Source organism: Hakea prostrata, chromosome 3 (genome assembly GCF_041222555.1).
Source record: "Hakea prostrata isolate BN-2017 chromosome 3, UWA_Hpros_2, whole genome shotgun sequence".
Lineage (NCBI taxonomy): Eukaryota > Viridiplantae > Streptophyta > Magnoliopsida > Proteales > Proteaceae > Hakea > Hakea prostrata.
Genome location: NC_142602.1, coordinates 74,858,291 through 74,877,951, shown reverse-complemented (window position 1 = coordinate 74,877,951; position 19,661 = coordinate 74,858,291). Strand labels below are relative to the sequence as shown.

Here is a 19,661-nt window from a genome sequence, read left to right as displayed (position 1 = left end):
GAGGATTTTGGGAAAAAAAGAAAAAGAAGCAGTAAATACACCACCTTTGCTGCGGCTGGGAAATAGATGAGATCTTTTTCTTTCCGGGAAAAGACATTCAAGGGGTATGTTTTTGTTTTTTTCGCGAAGAATTCAAAGATTGATTATGTTTGTTCCATTTCATTACGTCAATTTGATGAATTAGAATAAGATATTACACTAGAAGTGCATATGTGCGGGTGCTGTTGTTTATAGTGTCTTCGTCAGTGGGTCAGTGGATGCTTTCTGCTTAAACAACGAGGCTTTCAGGTCCCCAATTATCTTAGCTAGAGCAAAACGAGTCTCTTGGATCTCATCGGCATCACCGGAAGCTTCAGAAGTGGGAGCTGCACAGCACAAGCTCCGTATTTCATCCTCTATAACACAAAAAGGAAACATGGAGCCTATCTTAGCTGAGAAGCCCCATGCTGTTTGCATTCCCTTCCCATCACAAGGCCATGTTACTCCTCTGATGCAGTTGGCCAAGCTTCTACATTCGAGAGGTTTTCATATCACCTTTGTCAACACAGAGTTTAATCGCAGGCGTTTATTGCAGTCTAATGGACCAGATGCACTGAAGGGCCTGATAGATTTCCGGTTTGAAACAATACCCGATGGATTGCAGCCAGCTGATTTTGAAGGAGACGATGATGCTGATGCTATGCAGAATATTCCCTTGCTCAGCGATTCTGTACGGAAGAACTGTTTGGCACCTCTTCTTCATCTTATTAGGGGTTTGAATTCCTCTTCTGACGTACCTAGGGTTTCTTGTATCATCTCTGATGGAGGCATGAGTTCTGGCTCAAAAGCCGCCAAGGAACTAGGGATCCAAGATGTTCAATTCTGGACTACCTCAGCTTGTGGCTTCATGTGCTTTCTTCATTGCGATGAGATCTCAACAAGAGGCATTACACGACCAAGAGGTACCCCCCTTCTCTCTCTTCCTCTTTTGTGATTCTCTCACTTTATTTTCTATATTATCTTTTTCTGGGTTTTCTTCCCAACAATGTTGTATGGGTTAAGCACTGGGTTCACATCATCTACAATTCCCACATCCTACAATTCCCAATAATTCTTATGTAGGATTATGACATGTGGCAGTTAATTATCCAAGGGTCATGATTAGAATCCAACTAAGAATTGAATCTAATAAATCTTTAAATTTTCTCCCAATTTTAACTCTCCTTTTTTTTTTGAAGTTTAATTTTAGGGATTTATTAGGTTCTATTGTGACTAAAGTATCCATCTCCGGTTTATACCGGTTTAGTCAGCTTGACCGGATTTGATCAATGAGACGGAATGATTCATGGACCCAACCGAAGGAATAAGCACCATCCAAAAGGAAGCGATGATCCGACGGTCATGATTGAAAAAGTATTACTAGCGGGAAGACTCATATAAAAGAAAAGGGGGGTCATTCGAGAAAGGTAAGTCTCTCGGAACACAGACATTAGATCAGAACTTGATTTACTCTATGGAAATAGCTCTGAAGATCCTTCGGAGCTCAGGAGAACTTTCTCCACAAATCTGACTAGATCGTCGGAGACACGACGCCTATCAAGACGATCGGCTCCGTCTATAACCAGTGTTTCTCATTTTTTCAGTGATCGAGAGATTGACGAAAGGATCAAACCAGCTAGATCAATCGAGATCTGAGGAGTTCGGTGCGAGGGAGACGGTTCAAAGTGATTGGCAAAATTAGCACCGACATTTTGGCGCCGTCTATGGGAACAACAGTAACTAGAAGAAGTTCAAAGTAGAGGCTACGGCTCAATCACCTGAGCGGGAGGAAGGATTACTGATAGAAATGGCAGAAACAAGCCAGAGAGAACCGAGGAGAGTAAATCCAAAAAGGAGAACAAGAGAAGTGGTTCCGGTACCACAAATTCCGACGGTGCAGACTCGACAAAGGCAGAGGATGACTGAAGATCGCTCGCCTCATCCTACTGAGATATTCGAAAGACAAGAGAAACAACTAGCAGACACGTTGGCGGCATCTCATCTGGAGCTGGATCCGAATCAAATTACTGAACGATTTGAAAGTATGCAACATCAAATCCTGGAGACTCAAAATCTGATGAGGATTCATCAAACAAATTGGAATTCATCTGGGGGGAAGAGTTCCGATCTCGCCAGCTAGAAGATCTCGAACTCTTTCCCGAGCTGAGGCAATCTCTATTCCGAATTCTCAGATTCAGAAGTCAGGAGGAAGCCAAAGAAGATCAATTCTCAAAGAAGGATCAGGAGAAAGTGCAGATCCGAATTATATTCCCCTAGAATTTGAAGATCGAGGATCATCCGAGGATGATCGATTGAGTCATATTCAAAGTAAAAAGAGTAGAAGTGTTGGAGATCGGGGAGATAAAAAAGAAATAAGAAGATCGGAAGGTAGCAGATCTGAAGTTCATGGATCGAAAATCAGTAAAAAATTTCATATACTGGACGATCAAATTCAGTGACTGGTGAATAAAGATGGCGGAGAAAAAGTTGAGGAAGTGATGAATCAAAAACCATTTGCTAAAGATATTATGTTAGCACCATTGCCGCGCAATTTTAAACTTCTGACATTTACGATGTATGATGGAAGCACGGATCCAATGGAACATCTTGTTCAGTTCAATTCTGTTATGATGCTGGCAGGTAATTCCGATGTTTTAAAGTGTCAATCCTTTCCATCCTCGTTGAAAGGATCTGCAACAACTTGGTTCTTCAGTTTACTACCAGATTCTATTAAAGATTTTAAAGACTTGACGAAAATATTCTTGTCCAGATTCCAAAGTAGTATGAAGAGTAGTAAGACTGTTGATAATTTGGTTGCAATTCGCCAAAAATCAGGGGAATCAGTTCGAAGTTATATGAAGAGGTTCAATCAAGAATCGATTCAGATTAAGAACTTGAATGAAGCAGTGGCGTATGATGCTATGTTTAGAGGTCTGACGGATGAGCATTTATTAGAATTCCTAATCATGAACAAGCCGGCAAATATTGCAGAGTTGACGACTCGCTGTAACCAATATGCAAATATGAAAGACATTCTTCAAGCGAGAAAAGAAACTCATGGCAATGGAGGTAAAAGGAAAGAGGATGGAGTCATGAGATCTGATCAGAGGGATCAGAGAGATCAGAGGAATAGCAGGAATTTTTCAAGAAATGGTCCTGATCGTCAATTCAGAAGGGATATTCCAAGGCCATTCCAGGAAAATTATACTCCTCTCAATACTAGAAGGTCGGAAATTCTGATGCGAATTCAACATCAGGGAATTATAAAGTTGCCATTACCAATGATAGCAAAGGCAGATGAGAGGAATCCGAATAGATTTTGTAGATATCTCAGGGATCATGGTCATGATACTGATGATTGCAGAATTTTGAAAAATGAAATTGAACGATTAATCAGTCAGGGAAGATTGGATCAATTTGTTCAAAGGAGAAACGGAGGTAACAGAAGGAATGTTGCTGATCAGCCAAGAAGATGGAATAACCAAACACTAGCAAGGGAAGATCGGCCGAAGGGAGATTTTCAATATAACTCTCCAGATGAAAATGCTAAACAACAGGAAAATCAGCAAGTTCAACTGAAGCAGTCTCCTGTCATGATCATCTTGGGGAGTTTAGAGTTGAATTCAATTTCAAAGTCTAAGGCACATGCCAGGTATGTAAGTGCTGTTGAATCTCATGTTATTCCTAGAAGAATCAAAATGATGAAGGAGATAGTTTTCACAGAGGAGGAGATGGAGGGAATTCAGGAACCACATGATGATGCCATTGTGGTAGTTGAGGTGGCAAGTAGGGATATTCACAGGGTTCTAGTCGATACGGGGTCTTTTGTAGACATAATGTCTTATGAAGCTTTTCAGTAATTGAAGTTGGATACAGCAAGATAAAGCCTTGCGGTACAAGACTATTTGGATTTTCTGGAGAATCTACTTCGGTAGAAGGAACTGCGGAGTTAACAATAACATTGGGAACACATCCACAAACAGTAACAACGATTACTAAATTCTTGTTGATAAAAAGTTTCGGCATACAATATAATTTTGGGAAGACCAACGTTAAATGCTATTGGGGCAGTAGTTTCGACAAGACATTTGAAGGTCAAATTCCCAACTGAAGGAGGTATTGGAGAATGCAAATCTGATCAGAAAACTTCGAGGCAAAGCTATACAACCATTTTGAAAGATTCGAAGGCACAAGGTAAGGCACTTGCTCTTACTGTGGAAGTTATGGATAACAGGGATGAAGAAAAAATTCAAAGAGGTGAACCAGTAGAAGAGTCGGAGAAAATTTGTTTTGGTTTGGAAAATCCAGAGAAAGGAACCATGATTGGAGCTGATTAGAGCAGTCAGGACAAAGACCGATTAACAGAATTTCTTCAGCAAAATGCAGATGTCTTCGCTTGGTCAGCACAAGATATGCCAAGTTTGAGCAGAGAAGTGGTGGAACATTGTTTTTGGATAGATAAATCTATCAAGCCAGTGAAACAAAGGCGAAGGAATTTCTCATCAGAAAAGCATGATGCAATTAAAGTTGAAGTGGACAGGCTCAGAAAATCTAAGTTTATTGAGCAAATTGAATGTCCTCAATGGCTGGAAAATGTAGTAATGGTGAAGAAACATAATGGAAAATGGCGAATGTGTGTAGATTATATTGATTTGAACAAGGCATGTCCCAAGGATTACTATCCTTTGCCACAAATTGATCAGTTGATTGATGCTACATCAGGTTAGCAAATGTTAAGCTTTATGGATGCTTATTCTGGTTATAATCAAATTCTTATGAAATAGGAGGACCAACCCCACACAGCATTCATGACGAATCGGGAAAGCTATTGTTATAAGGTTATGCCTTTCGGATTAAAAAATGCTAGTGTAACGTATCAAAGGGCAATGAATAAGTTGTTTGCTGATCAGATTGGAAGGAATGTGGAGGTTTATGTTGGATGATCTTCTCGTAAAATGTCAATTCAGATCTAATCATCTCACTGATCTAAGGGAGTGCTTTGATGTACTCAAAAGGAATGGAATGAGACTCAATCCTGAAAAGTGTGCATTTGGAGTTTTGTCCGGTAAATTCCTTGGTTATATGGTTACACAGAGGGGTATTGAGGCAAATCCAGAGAAAATCAGGGCCATCATGAATATGATGGCACCCAGCAGTATGAAGGAAATTCAAAGTTTAACAGGAAGAGTTGCGGCATTAAGCAGATTTATATTAAAATCAGGAGATAAATGCGCACCATTCTTCAAGGCGTTGAAAAATCTAAATGCACTCAACGAATTCAAATGGTCAGAGGACTGTCAAAATTCATTTGAAGAGCTAAAGAGGAGGCTGACCAGTCCACCAGTTCTATCTCGACCAAAGCCAGGAGAGATCTTGCAAATATATTTATCTTCTTCGAAGGTACTGTCCAAAATCCTATCTACTTTGTAAGTCATACATTGTTAGATGCAGAATCTAGATATCCGGAATTTGAAAAACAGGCTTTAGCTTTAATAATAGCGACCGAGAAGCTTAGACCTTATTTTCAGGCTCATCCAATTATTGTTCTTACTAACTGGCCTTTAAAGAAAATACTACATAAGCCTGATCTGGCGGGGAGAATGGTATCATGGGCAGTAGAGCTAACAGAACATGATATAGATCATTAGCCCAGAACTGCGATAAAGGCACAGGTTTTGGCTGATTTTATTGCTGAAAGTATTTCATCACCGGAGGAGGAAAAAGATTCCAATGAGGTGTCTTCTGGGTGGACTTTACATGTAGATGGATCAAGTCATTCTCAGGGATCAGGAGCAGGGGTGATTTTACAAAGTCCGTTCGGATTTGTAATTCAGAATGCACTCCGATTTAATTTTCACGCTTCAAACAATGAAGCTCTTATTGCAGGTTTGCAACTGGCTAGATCCCTCTGTGTACAGAGCATTGAAGTAAAAAGTGATTCCGAGCTGGTGGTCAGTCAAAGTTACGAAGTGTATGATGCGAAGGATGATCGGATGGTCAGTTATCTTAAGAAGGTATGGCAATGTAAGGAGTGGTTTTCACAATTCTCAATCATCAGGGTATCCCGAAATCAAAATAATGAAGCAGATTCTCTGGCGAAGTTGGCATCTGCGAAATCTACTTCTATACCACAAGCTGTATATTTTGAGGAGCTAGATATCCCAGCATATTCAGATCCAGAGATAATGGAAATTGATGCAGAAGTATCTTGGATGGATCCTATTGTACAGTATCTTAAAGATGGTATTCTTCCTGAAGATAGGGAAAGGGCTAGAACTGTGAAAAGAAGAGCTGCTAGGTTTATTCTAAAGAATGAACTGTTATATAAAAGAACAGTTTCTGGGCCACTTTTGAAATGTTTGGGACCATTTGATGCACGATATGCTTTGTTAGAGGTCCATGAAGGAATCTATGGAAGTCACTTAGGTGGGAACGCTTTGGCTTATAAAGTTCTAAGACAAGGATTTTATTGGCCACGGATGCAATCTGAAGCAATTGAGTATGTAAGGAGATGTCATCAATGTCAGATTCATGCACCAATTTAGAGCCAGCCAGCAGAACAACTAACATCAATTCTTAATCCCCTTCCATTTGCTATGTGGGGTATGGATTTGTTAGGGCCATTTCTTGTTACAACTGGAGGGAAAAAGTTCGTGGTGGCCGCAATTGATTATTTCACGAAGTGGGTAGAAGCAGAAGCCTTGGCCACGACTACCACGAATCAAATCGAGAAGTTCTTTAGAAATCATGTCATATTCAGATATGGCCTGCCAAAGATTCTACTGACTGATCACGGACCACAATTTGACAATGAAAGATTCAAGGAATTTTGTGCAGATTATCATATTGAATGCGAGCACTCATTTGTGGCATATCCTCAATGCAACGGTCAAATTGAGGTAACCAACTGAACACTTCTGCAGGGAATAAAAAGGAGTCTGGATGAGGCACATAGCTTGTGGATCGATGAACTACCTCATGTACTATGGGCGTATAGGACTACAGTCAGGACACCAACAGGAGAAACACCTTTCAGACTTGCATATGGGTCTGAGGCATTGGCTCCAGTGGAGGTTATGGTGGGATCAAACACATATGAAGGATTTGATCCAGTAACTAATGAAGAAGGGTTGAGGGCAAATCTTGAATTCTTAGATAAAGTTAGAGAAAAAGCATTATACCGCAATATAGAATATCAGATGAGAAAAGCGGCGTACTACAACGCTCGAGTCAGACCTAAATCTTTTAGAGTGGGAGATTTGGTTTTAAGAAAGAAGTCGGCATCAGATCCAAGAAATTGTGGAAAGCTTTCTGCAAACTTGGAAGGGCCATATGTGGTAACAAAAACTGTGAGCAGAAACACATATTGGCTAAAAGATGCTCAATGGGAGTTGTTTGAAACGACCGTGGAATGTAATTCACCTCAAGAAATATTATCAATAGAAAGGAGGCGGGATTTTCTGGTATTCTTGAAGAAATCATCTTATTAATCGTGGTCGTCAAAAGTTTCTTCTTTATTTAGTCCCAATGATATTTTTGCGAACTAGTTATCTGATCATGCCTTTCAACGCTGATCCAGGGTCATTCCTTCCGAGGGTGATCCCGACTTTCCGAAGTTAGGCTCAAGTGGCCAGCCTTTCGAGGTCTAATCATGCCTTTCAACGCTGATCCAGGGTCATTCCTTCCGAGGGTGATCCCGACTTTCCGAAGTCAGGCTGAAGTGGCCAGCCTTTCGAGGTCTGATCATGCCTTTCAACGCTAATCCAGGGTCATTCCTTCCGAGGGTGATCCCGACTTTCCGAAGTTAGGCTCAAGTGGCCAGCCTTTCGAGGTCTAATCATGCCTTTCAACGCCGATCCAGGGTCATTCCTTCCGAGGGTGATCCCGACTTTCCGGGTTAGGCTCAAGTGGCCAGCCTTTCCAGGTCTGATCATGCCTTTCAACGCTGATCCAGGGTCATTCCTTCCGAGGGTGATCCCGACTTTCCGAAGTTAGGCTCAAGTAGCCGGCCATCCGAGGCCTGATTATGCTAGCTGATCAGAATCATTCCTTCCGAGGGTGGTCCCGACTTTTCGTAAGTCAGGCTCAAGTAGACAGCCTTCCGAGGCCTGGTCATGCTTTTCGAAGTTGATCACGGATCATTCCTTCCGATGGTGGTCCCGACTTTTCGTAAGTCAGGCTCAGGTAGGCAGGTCATGCTAAGCTAATCACGGATCATTCCTTCCGAGGATGATCCCGACTTTCCGAAGTCAGGCTCCAGTAGCCATCTCTCTAAGTCAGCCTTTTGATCGAGAGCAATGGAGTTAATCAATAAAACAACTCAAGGAGCAGATTATATGGAGGATTATTTATCGAAAGCTCAAAGATTTTTTGCAGACCATTAACTGAGAATATCTGATTAGCTATTAAGGTTTTCATCAACTATTTTCTCTTCAGAAATATCTCATCAAAAGCTAATAAAGAATACAAGTTTGATCAGAAGTATATATCTAATCAAATATGCGATGGTCAGAAGATGATAGCCAATATTATAAAAGATACTATTCTGTCAAAGCCAAAAGGACCAAAAGAAAGGAAGAAAATTTCATTAATATAAAATAGACAAATTCAAAAGCCTCATATGCTGAAGAGGTAAACAAAAGGAAGGAAAAAGGAACCCTTTAATGAATCTCCTACAATAGCTAGCTAGTCCTAGAAAACTCCTTATTTTAGTCACATTAGATGGTCTAGCCCAATCCATTACAACTTGGACTTTGCTGGAATCCACCATTATACCTTCAGCTGAGATCACATGTCTTAAGAACACAACCTTATCAAGCAAAAATTCACACTTTTTAAACTTAGCATAAAGCTTCTCATTTTTTAGAGTTTGTAGAACTACTCTCAAATTCTCCTCATGCTCTTCATTACTCTTTGAATCTATCAATATATCATCAATAAAGACAATAACATATTCATTCAGGATATATGGAACACCCTATTCATTAAATCCATAAAGCCTGCCGATGCATTAGTCAACCCAAAAGGCATAACAAGAAACTCATAATGTCTGTATCTAGTCCTGAAAGCAGTCTTTGGCACATCTTCTTCCCTCACCCTCAATTATTGATAGCCTAATATCAAATTAATCTTAAAGAATACCTTTGATCCTTGTAGTTGATCAAACAAGTCATCAATCCTAGGTAAGGGGTACTTGTTCTTGATAGTAACTTTGTTCAATTCCCTATAGTCAATGCACATTCTCAATCTCCCATCCTTTTTCTTCACAAATAGGATTAGGGTTCTTCAAGGAGATACACTAGGTCGTGTGAATCCCTTATCCAACAGTTCTTGCAATTGTTCTTTCAATTCCTTCAATTCTTTTGGAGCCATTCTATATGGAGCTTTAGGTATTGGAGTTGTACCAGGGATAAGTCCGATGGCAAATTCCACTTCTCTTTCTGGTGGTATCCTTGATAAGTCTTCTAGAAAGACATAAGGAAATTCTTTCACCAATGGTGCTTTAGGTAAAGCCACCCCAATTACTTCTAAATCTTGCATAGAAGCTGAATACCCTTGGCATCCCTGCCTGAGCAAACTCTTGGCTTGAATAGCTGAGATCATTCTTGTTGGGGAAGACATTATTTTCAGTCCTGAGAATTGGATCTCAAGCTCCTCTACGGGTCTTACTGTCACCATCCTCTCATAACACAACACACTAACATGATTTGCAACTAGCCAGTCCATTCCAAGAATCATCAAAATCCTTCTAATTTATAACTATCAGATCAGCCCTCAACTTTCTTCCCTCATAGTCTAGTTCGAACAATTCAACTATTTCAGTTGCTTCCATTACACTACCAGATGGTGTAGCTACATATAACAAATAATCCATTGGTTGAAGTTCCAGTCTCAATTTCAAAGCAAAACTACGTGATATAAATGAGTGGGTAGAACTAGAATCAAAGAAGGTGTATGCAATCTCATCAGCAATTCTAAACGTTCCTGGTATCACAGTAAACCAATATAACATATCAAAACAACAAAGCAAGAATTTCAGCTATTAATCCATTTAATATTTCATTTCATTAAACATAAACATTATTAACTAAATTAATAGCATAAACATCATACCTACAACTACTGTCTGAGAGTCCTTAGCCTGCTTTTGGGTCACAGTAAAAAGCCATCCAGGGTGTTTAGCCCTATGGGAATCTTCAATTTCCTTTCCCTTTCTAGATCCTTGGACCCCAAATTTTCCTTTTTACCCTTGTTTCAGCTGCTTTACCAAAAAGGGCAATCTCTAGCTAAAGGGCCTTCCTCCCCACACTTGTAACAAAAAAATGTGTCAGAAAGGCACCTCCCCCAATGCTTCCTTCCACACTTTGACAAGTTTTCTTCTCTTGTGGCTGCTTGGCTTGGGGCCTTTTCCCTTGACCTGTCACAAATTTCTTTCTAAATCCTCCAAATTTAAAAGGCCTTTGGCCATCCCCTTCCCTTTCTCTTGCGCCTTTGTCTTCTCGATGCTTTCATATATTTGAGATCGATGCACTACATCAGTATATGTCCTCAACTGAAGAACACCCACAGACCTCTGTGTATCAGCCCTAAGCCCTCGCTCAAACTATCGACCCTTCATTTCTTCAGTGCTTATCATATGAGGTGAATATTTAGAGAGTTCCTCAAGTTTCCTTTCATAATCGATAATTGACATGGGCCCTTGCTTCAAATTTATGAATTCAGATATCTTCTTGGTCTTCACATGTGGAGGAAAATACTTTCTATTGAATTCTTCCTTAAATATAATCGATGTAATTTCTCCATGTGCAACCAAAATGATAGGTTTAGTTGCTTCCCACCATGCATATGCTTCACCAATAAGCATATATGTGGCACACATCACCTTTTGAGAATCAATACACGTGATGGCATCACAAGCTTTTTCCATATCCCTGATCCACCGTGTAGCAATAAGAGGACCAATGCTATCTCCTTTAAATTCCTTCTCATTAAATTTCTTGAAATTCCTTAGGACTCTTAAATCATCTTCAAAATCTTCCTCAGTTTCCCTTTTTCTTCTTTTGCTTCCACCCTCAACTACTTGAGTAACTTGATCTACATGATCAACTTGTCTTTGTACCGCACTAGTTAAATTTCTAAGTGCTCCCAAAAATTCTCCAATCTAGGTTGCACCACCAAGGGCTGGATTAACTGTTGGATTTGGGGTAGGAACCCTAGCTTCTCCTCCTATCCCCTAGCTAGCTCCTTCACTTTCCGGTATTGAAGCCATGTCTTGTTACCAAAAAATCTCCACAAACGCTCATAAATCACAATTCATAATTCCTCTTTCACATAACTTAGCTTGATAATTGTAGAAATATCATCATATCTCAATTCTACAATTACAAATAATCATTCTTTTCAATTTACCATCACAATCTATGACATTACATAATCAATCCTTTTATTGGTTTTTCATCTTTTCTCATTAGTCAAATCCTAAATATTACCAGTCAAACAACTGATTCTCAAGTCGTCCATTCACTGGAACAAAATTAACTTTCTCCTAGACTAAGCCTTCCTCTTAAATTTCAATATCATCGGTCATTCTAGTCTACAAAATATAATGCTTTGATATCACCTCTATCACGACCCCAGATTTCACAAGCTTGGTGGGGCCCACATTACTAATTTCCAACCAGGGCACCTGATAGATCCTCTCAGTATCAACCTGTTTATAACCACTAAAAAAAATAATAAATTAAACATTTCCAAGGACTAAGACAAACTTGCTTAGTAGTTTGACTCATAAACATATGTTATAGTCCAAAGTCCTGTTATGTTTTCATTAAGACTTTCAACAATACCTAGTTAACTACATACAATCTCAAAGGAAATATATACATCCACAATCCATTTAAGTTGCCACAAAAAGAAAAAAGAGTTTCCACCTTCAACTTTAAAGGCGTTATTGGGTGGCAACACCCTTGCCATTGTCATGTATCCGAGGACTTGTCAACATTTACAATAGTGAGCCCAGTAAGCAATATAGGCAACCATGTAATTTTTTTTATTTTTTTATTTTTTAAGTCAGGCAATTCATCATGCATCCATTAGCACATCAAAGTCATATAGCATTATGCATTCCAATTATCTTTTCATTTTTCTTTTTCTTTTTCTTTATTAAACCATACCTAAGTGCTACTTGTAGAGAGGACAACTTTAGTCTAAACCACACAAGTGGCATCAGTCTCAGTCTCAATCTTAGAGGTTCTCATTAAGAGATTCTCTTTTTAGTCTTTTGGCACAAGACCAGGTGTTCTCCACAAGAGGCCATCATCGGTCTAGTCTATCTTTCTACTTTTCAATCTTGCTTCATGCCCTCCCATTTGGGTACACTAAGTACCAGGACTTACAGAAGCCATCAACATTTTATTTCTTTCTTTATTCTTATATTTCCTCCATTTTTCTATCCACTTTTCAAGTCTTGCTTTATGCCCTACCATTTGGGTATACTAAGTACCAGGACTTACAAAAACCATTAGCATTTTATTTCTTTCATTATATTCAATTTCAGTATTGCATTACTATACCTTTTCCATTTCAATGTACCTCTTGCATTTCAATCATTACTTAGCCTTATCTAAATAGGACTTGACACAATTCATACAATCCAATCATTTAAATAAGAAAACAAGATAATTCTAAATTTAACAAACATAAGCATCATTTCAAAGTCCTAATTTAACACCTCAATAATACTACCACATTTCAGTTCAAGCATTTCAATCAAGTTCTTAAGCTGTTATTTGATCCCATCCATTTCTATTCTATTCACAAGACAATATATCATGCATTTCCATAAGTTGCGTAACTTAATAAATAAGGTAGATTTTATATTATCATGTGAATGCTTCTTGTATAGTAAGTGGAATCACTCACTTATAACATACATAGGTTGGTCAATATTACTTACCTATTCCTGTTCCATGTTTGGCTCTCGATCTTGCCTCAATTAAAATTCAGTATTCTCTCCTATATTTCAAATAATCCTTGGCTATTTCAATTCATGCGGAAACTAAGGTTTCCCCTTTACTTTCTCTCTCCTCCTTTCTCTCTCTCTCTCTTCTCCCTCTCTTTCTCCTCTTAGTGTTCTCTCTCTCCTCTTCACTTCTCCTCTCTCTCTGTACTTCTCTCTTTCTCTTCTCTCTCCACTCCACTTCTCTCTTTTACGTAGAACTGCCTCCTTCTCTTTGATTCTTTTCTTTACCTTATCAAAGTTATTTATATAAATAATAATATGGAGTGAAGACACCACTTAGGTGTCACTTCCTCTCCTTTTTATAAATCTCATATGTACATGCATTAGAAGACACTTAATTGTCTTCCACGTGAGGAGGTGGGAGAGAGAGGGAGGGGGGTGTCATCTCCTCCTTCTCTCTCCTTAACTTTTTTATTTTATTTTATTATAATATACTGTAAGTTATATATATATATATATAACTAAATAATTAGAGGGCTTCTTTATGGGCTTGTGGGCCCACTCTATTTCCTTACACAAAGCCCACATAGGGATGCAAAAATTAATATCTCCAGGTTCAAAAAATTATGCCGATCATTTCCTTATTTTCAATTCAGTCTAATTCCATCGTTGTGGGACCCATAAGCGATTTTGGGTCTCAACCAAAATACTAATTGGAATCTAGTTCCATTTGAACTATCATTTAATTACACTAGAACCATTTGGTCAAACCATTGACACATGATCCAACCACCATAATCCTTTAATAATCTTGAGGATTAAAACATTCCCACACAATGATAAAATAAGAATATAAAAAGATGCGGGGCATCACAATAGGAGCCACAAATCATATGAAAAGTTCATTCTCCTTTTTCTTATATTATTCTCCGACATCCTGAAAAGATAAAGTTCGAATTGATGATGGTTCCTATTCTTCCATTGCTGGAAAGTGGACCATTCAGTATTCTCCATCACTTTCTTTGTCTAAAGTTTAAATGTTCCCTTTTTCTTTACTAACTTTTTCTCTATCGGTAATCTTATACATGACTTGAATTGTAGAGTGATTTTTCCCCCCATCTTATTGTGTCTTCCAGGATTTGGTAATGGAGAAGGAGATTAGATGTGGTAAACTATACTAGACAATGGACTTTATCTGTTGGAGCCAATTGGAGGATCTACTTCTGCTCTGTTTGCGTCTTCTAATCAGGTCCATTCAATAATATCAGACCTTCATCAGTGGCATTGTAGGCTAGGTCACCCCCCCTCTAAGAACTCTAAAGAAAATATTTCCTAACTTAGTATCTTCTTGTAACAAGGATGAATTTTTTTGTGAAGCCTGCATTTTGCAAAGCAGACTCATTCTACTTATTTATCTTTTCTTCATAATAGAAAATATATTCCATAGGTCCTTTGTTACTTTTATTGATTGTCACTCTCGTTCTACATGGATTTACTTTTAAAACAAAAAAAAAAAAAAAAAAAATTGAGATTTTTCGATGATTTTGTGATTTTCATAATATGACTAAAACTTAGTTCAATGTCACTGTGAAGATGCTTCGTAGTGACAATGGCATGTAATATATTGATGGTGAATTTTAGAGACATCTCTCTAACTCTGGCATAATACACCAGACCAGTTGTGTTGATACGGTTGCCCAAAATGAGGTTGTTGAAAGGAAGAATTGGCATCTTTTAAAGATAGCCTGTTCAATTAGGATTGCTATGAATGACCCTGACCAATACTGGAGTGATGTTATATTCACTGCCTCTTACTTTTTGAATAGGATGCCCAGTGGAATACTTGGTTCTAAATGTCCTAAAGAGATTCTTTAGGGAGCCTCTTCTTTTGTTATTCCCCTAAAGATTTTTGGATGTGTATTTTATGCCAGAATTACAGCCCACCAGAATAAGCTAGCCCCCTGTGGTCTACATTGCATGTTTCTGGGGTATTCTGCTACTCAAAAAGGGTACAAATGTTATCATCCTCCTTCTAGAAAAACCATTGTGTCCATGGATGTAATTTTTAATGAGTCTTGCCCTTACTATACACCTCTCCAAGGGGAGATTCTTAGAGGAGAGGTGTTCTTTCCACCTCTAGACCTTCTTATCACACACTTAGACTATCACACACTACTACAACACAACTTAGGAGTTCAAGAAGAGTTTTCGGACCAAGGGGAGACTTTGGCCAGTATACCTGAGGAGTCTAATTCTTCCCCTTTGTTTTTTGAACCATGTGAAGAACCTGGCCAGGGTAAGACCACTCCTATGAGGTACACTATTGAGGTATTTCAAAACAAGATTGCCTAGAATAAGTAGGTGCAGACTTATCAGAGGAAGAATTACAATCGGCCAAAGCAAGTGGAGAAAAGTGACATGGTACCACTTGAATCCCTTGCTCCATAATCATATTCTATTGTTCCCCCTAAGGTATCTTCTTCTGATCTTCCTATTGCAGTTAGAAAAAGAGTTCGATCTTGTACTCAATATCCCATAGCTAAACATGTTTCATATGACTTTTTTTTTTTTCCTGACTCTTACCATGCTTTTTATATCCTCTCTATCAACTATTTTTGTTCCTAAAAATTGGTAGGAAGCCTATGTTGATAAGAGATGGGAGGTAGCTATGGTAGAGGAAATGCAGACAATGAAGAAAAATGATACTTGGGAGTTGATTACATTTCTTCTAGGAAAAACACCATTGGGCGTGGGGGTGTTTGTCATTAAACAAAATATGGATGGATTCGTCAACAGGTTGAAGGCTAGACTAATTGCAAAGGGGTTTACTCAGACATATGGGATTGATTATCAGGAGACTTTTGCCCCTGTTGCAAAATTGAATATTGTAAGAGTTCTATTATCTGTAGCTATGGCCAAAGATTAGAACTTGTACCAACTAGACGTAAAAATGCCTTCTTGCATGGGGAGTTGGAGAAAGAAGTCTATATAGAAATCCCACATGGTTTCTTTGATGACAATACTGTAGGGAAAGTTTGTAGAGTGAAGAGGTCAATTTATGGGTTAAAACAACCTCCTAGATGTTGGTTTGGATGGCTCTAGAAGGTAGTGACCTCTATTAGGTATAAACAAAGCAATACTAATTATAAATTGTTTGTCAAGAAGTTAGATATCAATATCACACTTCTCATTGTTTATATGGACGATATTGTCATCATAGGGAATGATGGTAAGGAAATTCAAAGGTTGAAGGACTTTCTTAGCAAAGAGTTTGAGATTAAGGATCTAGGGAAGTTATAGTTACTTCCTAGGGATTGAAGTGGCTCGATCAAAGAAAGGTATATACCTATCCTAGAAGAAGTATGTCCTAGATTTATTATTATAAGTGGGAATGTTGGAGTGTAAAGTAGTTGATAACCCCATTGTAGTTGATAACCCCATTGAGGCTGAAACTAAACTTAAGGAGAAAGAGGGAGAACCAATGGACAAAGGAAGATATCAAAGGGTAGTAGAAAAGCTTATTTATTTGTCTCACACCAGGCCAATCATTGCTTATGTCATAGGGATAGTGAGCCAATTCATGAATAATCCATAAGCTCATATGAAGGCTATTATTAGAATACTGTAGTATTTGAAGGGAATTCCTGAAAAAAGAATACTTTTGTCACCCACTAATAATCTCAGGGTATAAGCATACACTAACATAGACTAGGCTAGATCTTCTGACAAAAATTTAATTTCAAGTTACTATACCTTTGTTGAGGGTAATCTTGTTACTTGGAGGAGTAAGAAACAAAATGTAATAGCTTTATCCAATACTGAAGCTGAATATAGAGCTATGGTTCATGGAGTTTGTGAGCTACTATAGTTGAAAGGCCTTAGAAGATATTGGAATCCAAGTTCCAAACCCTATGATGCTATATTGTGATAATAAAGTTGCCATTAGTATTGCCAATATTCTTATACAACATGATCAAACTAAATACATTAAAATTGACAGGTTTTTTGTTAAAGGAAAATTGGAACAAGGGCTCATCTGCATGTCTTTTGTAAGATTCAGAGACTAATTAAGTGACAAATATTTTCACTGAGGGTTTGAAGGAAATTGAAGGAAGGACATTTCCTTCCTATTGTAAACAAGTTAGGTATGACTAATATCTATGCCTTAACTTGAGGGAGAGTGTTGGTTGAGTTCTCCTAGGAGTTCAATTCTGTTAAAATTTCAGTTCATGTAGTTTTCTATTTCTTGTTATCCAAGTAAAGGTATTTATATAATAGTTCTCTTTTCACCTTCTTATAAATAGAAGGCTTGAGATCACACTGATCTATTATGCCATTCTATCATAATCGTTTGTCTCAATAGGTGAGGAAATTTTGCTTTTTGGAACTAGGTTGATTTCCAAAAACTCTTATCACCTTGATTTCCTACGTTAAATAGGAATAGTTCTTTAGAAGCAATAAGAATAACTTTTTGTCAACCCTAAGAGTTACTACCTATTCTTGTATGTATCCTTTCTGTTAAACATTCATATACCTAGTAGAATTCATAGCCCTATATAACTGGCCATCTTTTTCTGCTTATCAGATTGAATCTTTCAAAGAATAACTCAAAATGCAGAATCAAAGATGTGGCTACCCAAAAGAATCAGTCTGAAATGTTTGAATTGAAACCAATTGAAGCAATATAGTGTAACAATTTGCTCCCTGTGCACGAGTCATGACTTGTATTTTTCTGCATCTGCAGATGATAGCGATTTTAGCAATGATTATTTTAGCACTCCCATTGATTGGATACCAGGCATAAGAGATATCCGGGTGAAGGACTTTCCAGTCTATACAAGAAAAAGTGATCCCTACGACTTAATGCTTGATATCATGGGACAGGGAGCACAGTATTGTTTGACAGCTTCAGCCATTATACTCAACACATTCGATGACTTGGAATTTGAGGTACTTAATGCAATTGCGTGCAAGCATGCTCACATTTATACCATTGGTCCACTACCAATGCTTGGCCAGAATTTACTAAAAAGTGAAGCGAACTTGGGGACAAGCCTTTGGAAAGAGAACTCCGAATGCCTCAAGTGGCTGGACAACATGGAGCCTAACTCTGTTTTATATGTTAATTTTGGAAGTGTGGCGTTTATGACAGATCAACATTTAAGAGAGTTTGCATGGGGGCTGGCAAACAGCAAGTATCCATTTCTGTGGATCATTCGACCTGATGTAGTGATGGGCGAAGCAGCAACCTTGCCAGAAGAGTTTGTGGAAGATACCAAAGATAGAGGTTTTCTTGCAAGCTGGTGCCCACAAGCCCAAGTGCTCTCCCACTCTTCAGTAGGAGGGTTTCTCACACATTGTGGATGGAATTCTACATTGGAAAGCATATGCGGCGGAGTACCAATTCTTTGCTGGCCATTCTTTGCAGATCAGCAACCAAATTGTCGATATGCTTGCACCACTTGGGGGATGGGCATGGAGATCGGCAATGATGTAAAGCGTGAAGAAGTTGAAGCTCTTGTTAAAGAATTGATGGAAGGAGAGAAGGGCAAGAAAATTAGGATAAATGCCTTAAATTGGAAAAAGAAAGCAGAAGCAGCTACCCAACAAGGAGGGTCTTCTTACTCTAATTTTGATAGATTGATCAGCGAGGTCCTCCAGCGAAACAGTTAATGCAATGTTGTGGCAGGCGGAACAACTTCTACATGTGGTGTACCATATGCAGCTTCACATATTGGTCAGATGGCATCACAAGCTCTTTCATCTCCTGCCTTGCTCTCTAAGTACTATAAATGGAAGTTCTCATCTTATTCTGCATTATGGTTGTAAATGTGAATCTGTTATGTATTGTACCTCGGTGAACTTTGGACTGGATTGTGGTTTTGACATTTTATGAAAATGTCTCCCATGGCTCCCATGGTCTTAGTTTAATGGTGTTGTACTGTGAGTTTATGACTTTATGGGTAGGTAAGTTATACTTCAATTTTTCTGTTTGGGGTGAATAGGGTGAACTTGTAGTTACTTGAGGGTATACATGTAATTACTTATTTTATGTATTGTAAATAGAACGTAGCTTGGCTTTTGCTCTCTTGACTCAGATGCCATTATTTCCCAAATCGTTGATTCCATCTTATGGTTTATTCTTATTTTTTGCTCTCTGTTCAATTGAATTCAAATTCTGTTGACGAAAATGTTGCTTCTATCTTTTTAGCAGAAAATTAATTTATGAAGTTTTTGCTGCACTAATATTTTTAGTCCACTAAAAATTAAATTTCATCAGCAATGCAGGTTATACTCAAGCCATATTAAGTTTTGCTGTTTTACTAGTCCTTTTTAATTGTATCAACCAGGTGGGGAGAGTTGCCAATCAGCTTACACATTGGACTTGGGGACCAAATCAAAGTGTTAAGTATGGAAAACTATCAGGACGATATTTTAACCAATGGATAGCTTTATTTCTTTTCAATCCTGGCAATATGATGACTTGTTAAAGAAAGAAAGATAGTTGTAGTAGAAGTGCATATGAAGGATGTTTTTGTTTATAGAGCTTTGCAGGGTGGTTTCGTGGATGTAAGCTTTGTAGGTTAAATCAGTGCATGCTGTATGCACATAGACATGATTCTTTCAGTTTACAGCTCTGTTATAATGAGTTAATTGAGTCTTTCAGTTCTCAGTGGCATCA

General features: G+C 38.4%; 1 protein-coding gene across 1 annotated transcript; it reads left to right on the top strand.

Annotated features, from left to right (window-relative positions):
• Nucleotides 1-273: 273 nt before the first annotated feature.
• LOC149023082 (7-deoxyloganetin glucosyltransferase-like) lies at nucleotides 274-19,069 on the top strand. The gene is made up of 2 exons (XM_089150928.1): nucleotides 274-941; nucleotides 17,724-19,069. The coding sequence occupies exons 1-2, from the start codon at nucleotides 416-418 to the stop codon at nucleotides 18,650-18,652; spliced, it is 1,455 nt and encodes a 484-aa protein (XP_089007054.1). The 5' UTR covers nucleotides 274-415; the 3' UTR covers nucleotides 18,653-19,069.
• The last annotated feature ends 592 nt before the right edge of the window (nucleotides 19,070-19,661 follow it).